This window comes from Lynx canadensis, chromosome B3, assembly GCF_007474595.2.
Source record: "Lynx canadensis isolate LIC74 chromosome B3, mLynCan4.pri.v2, whole genome shotgun sequence".
NCBI classification, from domain to species: domain Eukaryota; kingdom Metazoa; phylum Chordata; class Mammalia; order Carnivora; family Felidae; genus Lynx; species Lynx canadensis.
In genome coordinates, this window is record NC_044308.2 from 4,360,109 (window position 1) to 4,372,385 (window position 12,277).

Sequence of the window (12,277 nt, forward strand, 5' to 3'; positions counted from 1 at the left end):
GGGAAGTACCAGGCAGACACTGGGTAGTTAAGCAAAGTAATTCTTCTTCCCTTCCCACGTAAACAGTTAATTTCCCAGAAAGAGATGTTAAGACCCAAGTGGAACAGTTTAGAGAAAAAAAAAATTGGCTTACACCATACCTCATGCCACATTAAAAAAAAAAAATCTTGGGGCGCCTGGGTGGCGCAGTCGGTTAAGCGTCCGACTTCAGCCAGGTCACGATCTCGCGGTCCGTGAGTTCGAGCCCCGCGTCGGGCTCTGGGCTGATGGCTCAGAGCCTGGAGCCTGTTTCCGATTCTGTGTCTCCCTCTCTCTCTGCCCCTCCCCCGTTCATGCTCTGTCTCTCTCTGTCCCAAAAATAAATAAACGTTGAAAAAAAAAAATTTAAAAAAAAAAAATCTTTTCTAGGGCACTGAGGCAGATAAATACTGGTATTTCAAACATCAAATAATAGAAAATGGAAGAAGATAATAATTATACTTACGAGGTAGCGTTACAACTTTCATTTTGGACAGGAGCAAAACTGAAGCTCAGAGAGGGTAAGGAACTGCGGGAGGTCACCCAGCATGAAGGTAGCTGTGTCAGAGTTGGAATTCAGTTCTGTCTGACTGCAAAAGTTACGCTTTTAAATATTTCACCATAATGGTTCAGGAATTTAACACTTCCCAGATTTCTGGAATGGAGATACCTTTCTAAGTTTAGAAGTAATAGAAGAAATCACAAAGGAAAAGATTTGTTGTAAAATCGGTTACAAGAAAAATCCCTGAATACAAGATGAAGGGGGAGGAAAGACTGGGAAAAATATGTGTATAAAACACATTAGAAAAAGATTTAAAAAAAAGAAAAGAAAAAGGTTAATGTCTTTATAACATAATTTATACAAATTGATGGAAAAATATTAAGGCTCCTGCATCCTGCTTGCTCACCTACAATCACCCTCTATCCAGCAGCCTGTGTAATCTTAAAATGTCAAATGTCGAATCTTCAGGAACTTTCGACTACTCCTCGGCCTGTGCCAGTCTCTTCTACGATTACCACCTGCTCTAACTGTGCCTCTCTCCTTTCAATTTTCCAAACAAGTGTTTTTCAACCTCAGGGCCTTTGCACATGCCTTTTCTTTGCCTGGAATATTCTTCCCAGCTTCCCCTGGCCCCTTCTCCACCCTCCAAGTCTTGGCCTACCTGCCACACCTCAGGGGGGCCTTTTGTGACTCACCCCGCCGAGGAAGACCCCCTTGTTTCCTCTTCTTGTTTCCTTCATAGAACTTAACACAAAGAACTTATTTTACTTTTTATTCTTTTGCTTTCTTGTTCTTTTCACTAGATGTAAGTTCCATGACACTGGGGACCGTATCTGTCTAATTTCCCTTCTAATTTCTGGTGCCCGGCAGAGTGCCTGGCACCTTAGAGGTCTCAACAAACACTTGCGAAAGGAAAGAAGTTCATAAAAAAAGATCCTCAAGGAGCATCCCATCCATTATCTCTAGAGGAGAGACTGACACAGGGGTTGAGGACAAGGAGCAAGGAGAAATCTGTACTTTCGATCTCAAACTTTTTTTTTTTTTAACTGGAGGCTACATTCCCTTACAATTTAAAACCTAATTTCAAAGACAAGAAAAAATATTTTGTGTTAAAAGTTCCTAGTAACCCAAGAAATGCCAATTTAAACAACGAGCTGTTATTGGTCCGTTAAAGCGGCACAACTTTTTAATTTTTTCCAAAGAGGCTGCTCGGTGCCGTTTAGCGGTAAAACCAGCGCTCAGGGCACGGCCGGGGGGCGATTTCAGTTGCCCCCACCCTTTAGGGAAGTTACTGGCAGCAGCCGCTGGAGGATTCAGGCTCTGTGATTCAGTCTTCCAGCATCTGGGGAAGCTCCGGAGGAAATGATCCGAGAGGAGGGAGCAGCTCTGTGCACGGAGCCACTCATTCCAGCACCGAGTAAAATAGCCAAACGATGCAATTAACCCGGAGGGCCCAACGGCAGGGGTCTTGGTGAAATCCGTCAGCATACATACGTCACAGATAATGTTTCTGTCAGAAACAGGTGGGGAAAAGCCGGCTACCATACAGGGTGGGTGCTGTAATGGCCACTGTGTGGGGGTGCCTGGGTGGCTCAGGGGTGAAGCATCTGACTTCGGCCCAGGTCATGATCTCACAGTTCGTAAGTTCAAGTCCCGCACTGGGTGAGCTTGAGCCCCAGGTGAGCCCCGCTTCTCTCTCTCTGCTCCTCACTCACTTGCGCCCCCCCCTCAAAAAATTATATATGTAATGGCAACCGTGTAAACTGTCTTAAGAAAAAGAAGAAAATGCACAAAACACTAGCTGTTATTTTAGGATGGTGAGGCGACAGGTCACTGTTTTATTCTCAGTGATGCCACAAAGCTTTTATTTGTTTAGAAAGTTTCATTTTATAGAACTTTTAGCCACAGAAAAAGCCAGCCCCTGAACTGAATCCGATAGAATGGCAGTGAACGTGGTGGGGCCTCCCCAGCTCGCTCCCTCTGCTCACTGGACGCGGACGTGTGTCCCTTTGAGGACAGCCGCGGCACAAATGACACCAGTGTCCAGTAGGAGAGGCAAGGCGCAGTGGCTGTCCCGAAGCCACACAGGATGGTGGCCCATCTACAGGGAGATCTTAGATCTCCCCCAACAAGACCGTTTCCTGGGGCACCCTGGGGGGCTCAGTCGGTTGAGTGTCCGACTCTTGATTTCGGCTCAGGTCACGATCTCAGGGTTCGTGGGTTCGAGCTTGGGATTCTGTCTCTCTCGCTCTCTCTCTGCCCCTCCCTTGCTTGTGCTCCCTCTCTGTCTCAAAATAAATGAACATTAAAAAAAAGACTGTTTCCTTGCAGCTCAGCCTCCTAAAAGGCTTTCAGGAAGGTGGCAGCGAGGCCTGAAGCCGGCTGGTTGCTCAGGGCAGTAGGGCGGGGAGGCGGGCGTGTCCACCGCCCGTCCCGGAGCCAGGACGGCAGCTGCAGGGGGCTCAGGGAGGGGACCAGGACACTCACGGAGATCCACTGCTTCTTGGTGCCCACCCACTCCTCGACTCCGGCCAGGCGGCGCTGCTTGTACTGGGAGAGCCCCTGATAGGCCACGAACTCGTTCAGGAACAGCTTGATCCCCAGCAGCTCGGCCACCACCGGGCAGTCCTCCCAGGTCACACCCATTAAGAAGGCCACGGGCCGCAGGACATAGGAGCAGATGAGCTGAGTGAGGCACAGGGACAAGGGCGGCTGCCATGACCGGGGCTGGCCTGGGCTCTGCTGGGTGTCCACCCACTGGCGCCCACCCCCCTGCCCCCAGGGCGCCCCTCGCGGGCCAAGCGGGCAGCACAGCTATACCTGGAAGCTGAGCTCCTGGACGCCCACCATGGCTCCCAGCCAGGACAGGGCCGCGTTGACGAAGGCCAGCAACGCCAGGAAGGCGATCAGGTTGGCTCCGATGTTGGCAACCAGCTTCACGGAGACAGCAGCCCCACTGCTGGCTGCTTCTAAGAGGTTCTGAGCGTCTCTGTTTTGGGACCACGCACTGTCGTGATTAGCCTGTCCCCACAAACAGTGGGCCTTCTCATCCTATAGGCTCAGAGAGGAAGCTTGGACGAAGCACTTCAGAGCCCAGGGTCCTTGTCTTTGTTCTGAGACCCTGGGGCGGGGGAGGGAGTGAGAAGGTGCTGATGGGGGGATGGGGGAGGGGGGGAAAGCGCCGAACCCGGCGTTAGGATTAGACCCCGGCTGCCCACAACGTGCTGTGTCCACAGGCGGGAGCCACCAGCCACGTGTGGCTTCAGAGCACTTGGAAGGAGCCTGGCCAGCGCTGAGCCGTGTTGTAAGTATAAAGCCGGGGCGCCTGGGGGGCTCAGTCGGTTAAGCGGCCGACTTCGGCTCAGGTCATGATCTCACGGTTCGTGAGTTCGAGCCCCGCGTCGGGCTCTGGGCTGACAGCTCAGAGTCTGGAGCCTGCTTCCGATTCTGTGTCTCCCTCTCTCTCTGCCCCTCCCCCACTCACGCTCTGTCTCTCTCTGTCAAAAATAAAATAAACATTAGAAAAAATAAAAAAAAGCACGTGCCAGATTTCAGAGATTAAGTACAAAAAAAAGAACGTGAAGTCACTCATTAATGATGTTTTATATTTACTACATGTTGAAATGACAATATTTGGGGCACATTGGGTTAAAAAATATTTTATTAAGGGGCACCCGGGTGGGCTCAGTGAGTTCAGTGTCTGACTCTTGATCTCAGCTCAGGTGTCGATCTCAGGGTTGTGAATTCAAGCCTCGTGCCGGGCGTGAAGACTGCTCAAAAACTTGTTAAAATCACCTGTTTCTTTTGACTTTTGTTTATTTGTTTTTTAAAAAAATTTTAATGTTTATTTTCGGGAGAGAGAAAGAGAGAGACAGAGCGTGAGCAGGGGAGGGGCAGAGAGGGAGGGAGACACAGAATCTGAAGCAGGCTCCAGGCTCCCGGCTGTCGGCACAGAGCCCGACGCGGGGCTCGAACCCACGAACTGCGAGATCACGACCTGAGCCGAAGTCGGACGCGTAGCTGACTGAGCAATACCAGCAGCAATCCCAGGCTGCTCTGTTTGATGAGCCGGTGGCTTCCCGCTGGTCCCAGACTGGAAATTGAGACGCAGGACTCGCAGGGCAGCAGTGGGGAGGGCCCGGGGGTTGGGCGGAGAGGCCGCTGCTGCCCCACGCCTCTGCTCCTGCTTCCCTCCCAGCCTCTCCCCCTCAGCCTCCCCCAGCCCTGCTCCCTGCCTCCCCTTCCCGACCCCCCTCACCCCATCCCTCCCACAGCCCCCTCCGCAGGCCGCCCTCAGGCTGTGCTCACCCGCCGGTCAGTTTCACCCCTTCCAGGCTCCTAAACTTGGACTCCTCCACCTCGGGATAGACCAGCTTGGAGAGGGCCAGCGCACAAGGGGCGGCCATGACCGAGGCAGCAATCAGGGAGGCAGCATCGATCTGCAGGATTGAGAATGGGGCTTTTGGGGTTAAGTGTCCCACTTGCGCTCAGGTCACGACCGTTCCAGCCCCAGGTGGGTCCAGCTCAGTGCTGTCAGCCGGGGGCGCCTGGAGCCTGCTTCAGATTCTGTCTCCCTCTCTCTTGCTCCCTCCCCAGCTTGCTCTCTCTTTCTCTCTCTCTCTCGCTCTCGCTCAAAAATAAAAACATTGTTAGAATTAATAAAATGAGTGCTTTGCAGAGAGAGAGAGAGAGAGAGAGAGAATGGGGCTTAGGAGGAGACAGAGGAAATGTTCCTGCCAGGAGTGCAGCCCAGGCCAGCAGAGGGCATGTGTACCCTGCCCCACTGTCTGTCATCATCATCAGTGCTGCTGTCATCGTTACTGACAGTGTAAGCGGTCACAGGCTGTGTGTACAGAACCTCGTGTTTCCCTCTAGGACTTCTAGAAGTGGTATCCCACAGCACAGAAAGGAAACCGAGCCCCCACAAGATTAAACGTAACCTGCCCCAGATGAAGACGGAGAAGGACTCTGTCTTCGGCTCCAAGCTCCAAGTTCTTCCTTCCCTCCTAGGCTGTCTCCCTTTGACCACTCATCTGAGGGCCGGTCCTCCCTTGGCTGAGGGGTTCGTGATGGTTTCAGACAAAGCTCACAGAAGGAGAGTCGGGATGGATCCACGAGGTGACCTACTTTGACCTCCTGGTATAAGAATGTCCTTATTTACTGTGAGGAAAAGACTTCCTGTGACGGGGAGCTCATCACTTCGAGGCAGCCCATCACACCCACTCCTGTGGTCAGAGAGCTCTTAGGAAATCTGCCTACTACAACAGCCACTTTTTGGTCCTCACTGTGGCCTCAAGCCCTCTGCTCCCCTGTTCCCTTCCCCCAGAGCTAGATGGGACATTTCCCCAACACTGTATTATTTACCAAGTGAAAAGACTGGAGCCAACCCAAACATCTAACGACAACAGAATGGCTAAGCATTGTCAAGCTGCCATTGAAAACGAAGGTTACCAAGGCTTTGCAATAACATGGGGAGATGCCCACAAAATTGCATACAGAGCATAACCACACGATGCGGGGGGGGGGGGACCAAAACCTTCCACAACTATGCATGAAAAGATCAGCAAGAGACACGCCAAAACTGTCGGCCAATTGTCTGTCCCTGGCTAGTGGGGCCGTGATGATTTTCTCTGCTTTTTGCTTTTTGGCGTATGTCTACATGTCCACAACACTACATATTGCTTTTCTAAACACAAAAGGAAAATAGACTTCTTCTCCTTAAAGTTTATTAAAAAAATCACCTGTAGTTCTTTAATTTTACATAAAAAGGGGGCAAAAGGAGGGGAGTTAAGTTTAAGCTACATGTCCAGGCTTTTATTAGCCTGGAGAAGAAACCTGGAGGAACCGGGCCTCGGAGACCCTCTAAGGCTCTGTGATGTCTGTCCTTCTGCCTGTGGTTTTAAACCCCTTTGTTTCTTTCCCAGCGGGGAATGGAAACGTCTTAAGAGGAGTATCGGCACCGACCCCCGCTCCCCCTGCGCACACCCGGTCACAGGCCCTGCTCCTCATGGGAAGGGGCCGGCCTCGGGACAGACGTCCTCTCAGCATGTTTCTGGCTGGGCTTTGGGATGTCGCTGGCCTCCTCGGGGCTGCTCAGACCCACTGGGGACTGTACCATACCTGGAATCTTGGGGTTTTCCCTCCCCCTTCCTCCACCTCGGAGGTCACGTCTAGTTTGCCAACCTGAGCGGGAACGCGTCCTGCAATGTCACATTCCTGGACACCGTCCCAGAGGGCCGGTCACGGCCACAGCCTCACGTGCTCCGGCTGCTCATTTCAGCTTGGAAAGGACTGAGTTTGGCCCAGGCCGGCCTCCCCGGGGCACTGGGTCGGTCCACACTGGCTGTGACACCCCCATTCCCCAAGGAAAGCCATCCCAGGGCCCGCTCCCGCCCAAAGGTTTCCTCTCTTTACCCAAAGGCATCCCAGGTGGACAGAGATAGAGGGTAGGGGTCCTCCCTTTGAATTTTCAAAAACACCTTTAGTGAGGGAGGACAAAAATCCACACAACTCTACAGCATACAATGGGCCAGTTTCAGGATAGATTTCTGACCCGAATCTGTCAGAGAAAGAACTACCACTTTTTCCACACTGTGTCGTTTTCTATTATTGCGTTTATTTATTTTTTTTTTAATTTTTTAATGTTTATTTGTTTTTGAGAGGGAGATTGACACAGCGTGAGCAGGGGAGGGGCAGAGAGAGCGGGAGACACAGGATCCGAAGCGGGCTCCGGGCTCCGAGCTATCCGTGCAGAGCCCGACGCGGGGCTCGAACTCACGAACTGTGAGATCACGACCTGAGCTGAAGTTGGCTGCTCAACCGACTGGGCCACCCGGGTGCCCCCCGCCCCGCTTTCAAAAAAATTTTTTTTAATCTATTATTGCATTTAATTCTTAAACTGCTGTGAGGTAGGCAATAGTCCTGCCCTCTTGACAGACGTGGAAGTCACGTAGCTCACGCTCACTTGGCCGGGCTCAGAACCTCACAGACGCGGCCCCAGGGGCCCCCGGGGGCCCCCACTCTTGCAGTCAATTGAGGAACATCGGTGGCTGATCCCCTCAACATCACCCTGCCCAGCCTGTGTTCACAGCGCCTCTCACAGGGGTCCCTGGGCCAAAGAGGGGTGGGTGGAGAGGCCAGCTCCTGCGGTTGGTGGAGAGGGCTGGGGCCTCCTCTAGAGCTTTGGGGAACTACGGTGAGAAAGGAGATTTATATGGAGGTCGCAGTGAACAGACTCAGTGAGCCCGGGACCTCGGAGCAGGGGAGAAGGTCTAGACCAGTGTTGCCCAGTACAAATATAATGAGAACCAGGTCTCGTCTTAAATTCTCTAGTAGCCAATTAAAAAAGTAAAGAGAGGGGTGCCTGGGCGGCTCAGTCAGTTAGGCCTCCGATTCCCGACTTGGGCTCAGGTCACGATCACTCGCTTCGTAGGATTGAGCCCCCAGTCGGGCTCCCTCCCTCCCTGCCTCCCTCTCTCTGCCCTTCCCCCACTCATGCGGTCTCTCAAAATAAATAAATAAATAAATTTTTAAAAAGTAAAGAGAAGGAGGGGCGCCTGGGTGGCTCAGTCGGTTGAGCGTCCGACTTCGGCTCAGGTCATGATCTCGTGGTCTGTGAGTTCAAGCCCCGTGTCGGGCTCTGTGCCGACAGCTCAGAGCCTGGAGCCTGCTTCGGATTCTGTGTCTCCCTCTCTCTCTGCCCCTCCCCTGCTTGCGCTCTGTCTCTGTCTCTCTCTCAAAAATAAATAAACATTAAAAAATAATAATAAATAAATAACAAATAAAAAGTAAAGAGAAACAGGTAAAGTCATTTTTGGTCATGGATTTTACGTAACCCAACATACCCAAAACATTATCTTTCCACTCATGTAATCCATATAAAAGTAATAAAATGAATCCACTTTTCCCCCCTGCTGAGTCTCATAGCACAGCTCATTTCAGACCAGCCACATTTCAAGGGCTCAATGGCCGCGTGTGGCTAGTGGGGACTGCATCGGACGGCGCCGGTCTAGAAACATCCAATAGGAGGGAAGCGGGGCAAAGGGAGCCGGAAGTTGAGCAACAAAGAGAAACAAGGAATGGGCAAGAGGGATCTTTGTGGAATTCAGGGGCTGAGGGCAGAGGAGCGTCCTGGGGGAGAGAGAAGAAGGAGTGGGGACGCGGGGCTGTGGGAGTGTCCTGGGGCCGCTGCAGTGACGGCCAAGAGCCAGGTGGGGGCAGAAGAGAGCTTCGCTGACCCCAGACTAAAGGCCCATCGGGAGCAGGGAGGGAAGGAGGGTTGGGTGCTTTTCACCTGGGCCAGCGATGGGGCCTGAGGCTTCCGCTCCAGAGGCTGTGCTCGGGGACCCTGGTGGCCTCTGCACAGTCTGCTGAGCTAAAGGGAAGTGGGCACCCGGGTCCCTTCAAGGGGAGGCGCGACTGCCTGGGGCTTGGGCCCGAACTCTGGCCCCGAGGCAGGGAAGGAACCGAAGCCGAGGTGCAAGGCAGACGGTGGAAAAGGAGAGTTCTTGCAGTATTTTAATCTGAAGTAATGGCAGCAAGGCTCTTGCAGTGGGAAGAATAGCATTCTTTTAACCGGCTGTGGAACCCAGAGCAACGTCAAGGCCCTTAAAAAGGCCCTAAGTCCTGACAGGGCATCCCCTCCCCCAACATGCCGCCAGGAAAAAAAATTTCAGGAACAAAGTCTTGAGTTTCCATTTTGGAAATATCAAATTCCTTCAGAAATCAGGGGCGCCTGGGTGGCTCAGTCGGTTGAGCATCCGACTCTCGATTTCGGCTCAGGTCATGATCTCACACGTTTTGGGCTCGAGCCCCACGTCTGGCTCTGTGCTGACAGCGTGGAGCCTGCCTGATATCCTCTCGCGCTCTCTGCCCCTCCCCCGCTTCCTCTCTCTCTGTGTCTCTCAAACTAAACTTAAAACAATAAAAATAAAAAACAAATAACATTCCAAAATCAATCCGGGGTGGTGGTGGGGCACCAGCCCTGATGGGTTCTCTCTAGGCCTTGGCGAGACAAGTGTGAACCGGGTGATCTTGAAAATTCTAGATAGGAGGGTTCCAGAAGATCAGAGCCCCAGAGCGCAAGGGGCCTTCTGGAAAAGTCACATGGCATCCGCCCTGCCCAGGCAGCTCTGTGGGTATGTGGAGCTCAGCTTACCTACCCCGTGGTCCATGTGTCCTGAGGGAAGGAGGGACTGAGGGCAGCGTGGCTTGTCCCCTTGCCTGCTCCCAGGGGCAGAGGTGAGAGAGACAGGTGGAATTTGCGACCAGAGGAGGGGACAGGGTGGGCTGTCCTAGCCTCCTCCTCTCCCCTGCCCCCTCCACCCCTGCAACACGCAGCATCCCTCAGGAGACCCTGTGGGCAGTGAGAGGTGGGCCTTTGCTCTCCATCCGCAAGAGGAGGCCCACCTCACTCTAGACGCTGAGCCACAGTGCCTGGCCTGGACGAACCCACTCAGCTCATTCCCTTCCTGCTCGGCATCTAGGTCGTTCCTCTCCCTCTTCTTCCTTTCTTTCTCTTTCTTTCTTTCTTTCTTTTTTCTTTCTTCTTTCTTTCTCTTCTTTCTTTCTTTCTTTTCTTTCTCTTTCTTCTCTTTCTCTCTTCTTTCTTCCTCTCTTTCTTTCTCGTTTCTTCTTTCTTTTTTCCTTCTCTTCTTCTCCTTTCTCTCTCTCTTCTTCTTTCTCTCTTCTCTCTTTTCTTTCTTTCTTCTTTTTTCTTTCTTTTCCTCCTTCCTTTCCCCCCCTCTCTTCTTTCTTTCTCTTTCTTTCTTTCTTTCTTTCTTTCTCTTTCATTCATTCTTTCTTTCCTTTTTTAAAAAAAAATTAACATTTATTTTACTTTTGAGAGACAGAGAGAGACATATCGTGAGCTGGGGAGGGGCAGAGAGAGAGGGAGACACAGAATCTGATGCAGGCTCCAGGCTCTGAGCTGTCAGCACAGAGCCCAATGCAGGGCTAGAACCCACGAACCATAAGATCATGACCTGAGCCGAAGTCGGGTGCTTAATGCCACCCAGGTGTTGTTGTTGTTATTACAAATAATGTTGGAGTTTGGCCTTTTTTGACCGCTTGGGAAAGCATTTCTGTATCGTAATATTCCTAACTGGATCAAAGGGAAAGAGGTTTTTTGTTTTTTTATTTTTTTCAACATTTATTTATTTATTTGTTTGTTTGTTTTGAGAGACAGAGCACAAGCAGGGGAAGGGCAGAGAGAGAGAGGGAGACACAGAATCCAAAGCAGAGTCCAGGCTCTGAGCTGTCAGCACACAGCCTCATGTAGGGCTCAAACCCACAGACTATAAGATCATGACCTGAGCTGGAGTCAGAAACTTAACTGACTGAGCCACCCAGGCGCCCCGGGAAAGAGTATTTTTAAACTGACTGATAGATGTTCTCCCAAAAGGTTACAGCAAATTACACTCCCATCAAGAGTGTCCCATTGTGAGGCATGTAAAATATTGCATATCTTATGATTGTTTTATTTTCCTTGACTATCAGTGAGCTGGAATACCTTTTTATGATTTATGAACTCTTTTTGCCTGATCCATCATTTAAACTTTTTAAAAACTGTGACTTTCACCATACAGACGTTTTTCATTTTTACCAGTAGCTCTGTCAACCTTTTCCTTTATACCTACTGGGTTTCATGTCATGTTCAGAATTTTGCAAGAAAAAAGGCAAACTGCAGAAAAGCATGGGTAGAATTACCTCATTTTTAGTAGAAAAGAAGGCAAGCATGTGTGTATTCAGGTATCTATACTTAAATGACTACACAGAAAGGTCTGGAATGATGTATTCTAAGTCGGTGGTTCTCAAATTGAGCATCAGAGCCATGTGGAAGGCTTGTCATTATACAGGACATGGGGCCCCTTCCCCAGTGTTTCTGGTTCAGCAGGTCTGGAGTGGGGCCCAAGAATTTGCATTTCTAACAAGTTCCCGGTTAGAGAACTGCTAATCTTCTTATCTAGTAAAAGCAGCTCCCCGTGAGAAGTGGGTTTGAAGTTCTCTTTTTACTTTCTTCACTTCTGTAAGAAGCAAGAATTTCTTTGATATTAAAGAAAAAAAAATTAAGACCTTTAAAGATTTGCATGTGAGGAGCACCTGGGTGGCTGAGTCAGTTAAGCGTCCGACTCTTGGTTTCGGCCCAGGTCACGATCTCATAGTTTCATGAGTTTGAGCCCCGATGCTCTGACAGTGCGAGCCTGCTTGGGAGTCCCTCTCTCTCTCTCTCTCTCTCTCTCCCTCCCTCCCTCTCTCTGCCACCCTTCCACTAGTGCTGTCTTTGTCTCTCTCAAAAATAAATAAATAAAGTAAAACTTAAAAAAAAAAAAAAAGATTTGCTTGGGGCGTTTGGGTGGCTCAGTCGGTTGAGCATCTGACTTTGGCTCAGGTCATGATCTCACCGTTTGTGAGTTCGAGTCCCGCGTCGGGCTCTGTGCGGACAGCTCAGAGCCTGGAGCCTGCTTTGGATTCTGGGTCTCCCTCTCTCTCTCTCTCCCCCTCCCCCACTTGTGCGTGTGCGCTCTCTCTCTCTCTCTCTCTCTCTCTCTCTCAAAAATAAACATTTAAAAAATTTTTTAAAAAATATTTGCATGCGAAAGCACACGTAAGTACAGGGCGTTTAACAAATGCAGAGCATAATTACCAGGCACTTTGTAGGGGACACATTTGAAGATTCGCTCTGCTTGCCACACAGTATTGGGATTGGTGTAAAGGCTCCAGTCGCACCAGTGGAATTTGACCTAGAAATGTATTGCA

General features: G+C 50.8%; 1 protein-coding gene across 6 annotated transcripts in view; it reads right to left on the reverse strand.

Moving 5' to 3' along the window:
* The window catches only part of SLC28A1 (solute carrier family 28 member 1), a 50,054-nt gene that overhangs the window by 2,755 nt on the left and 35,022 nt on the right, over positions 1-12,277 (reverse strand). For 5 of the 6 annotated variants that reach the window (XM_030317303.1, XM_030317304.1, XM_030317305.1 and 2 more), the window contains 3 exons: positions 4,829-4,959; positions 3,341-3,509; positions 3,008-3,205 (listed from right to left, as the gene is read on the reverse strand). In XM_030317303.1, the coding sequence (XP_030173163.1) occupies positions 3,008-3,205; positions 3,341-3,509; positions 4,829-4,959 (498 nt within the window). Of the gene's footprint in view, positions 1-852; positions 2,031-3,007; positions 3,206-3,340; positions 3,510-4,828; positions 4,960-12,277 lie in introns of those variants that run through there. The other variant, XM_030317307.1, reaches the window with a different exon arrangement.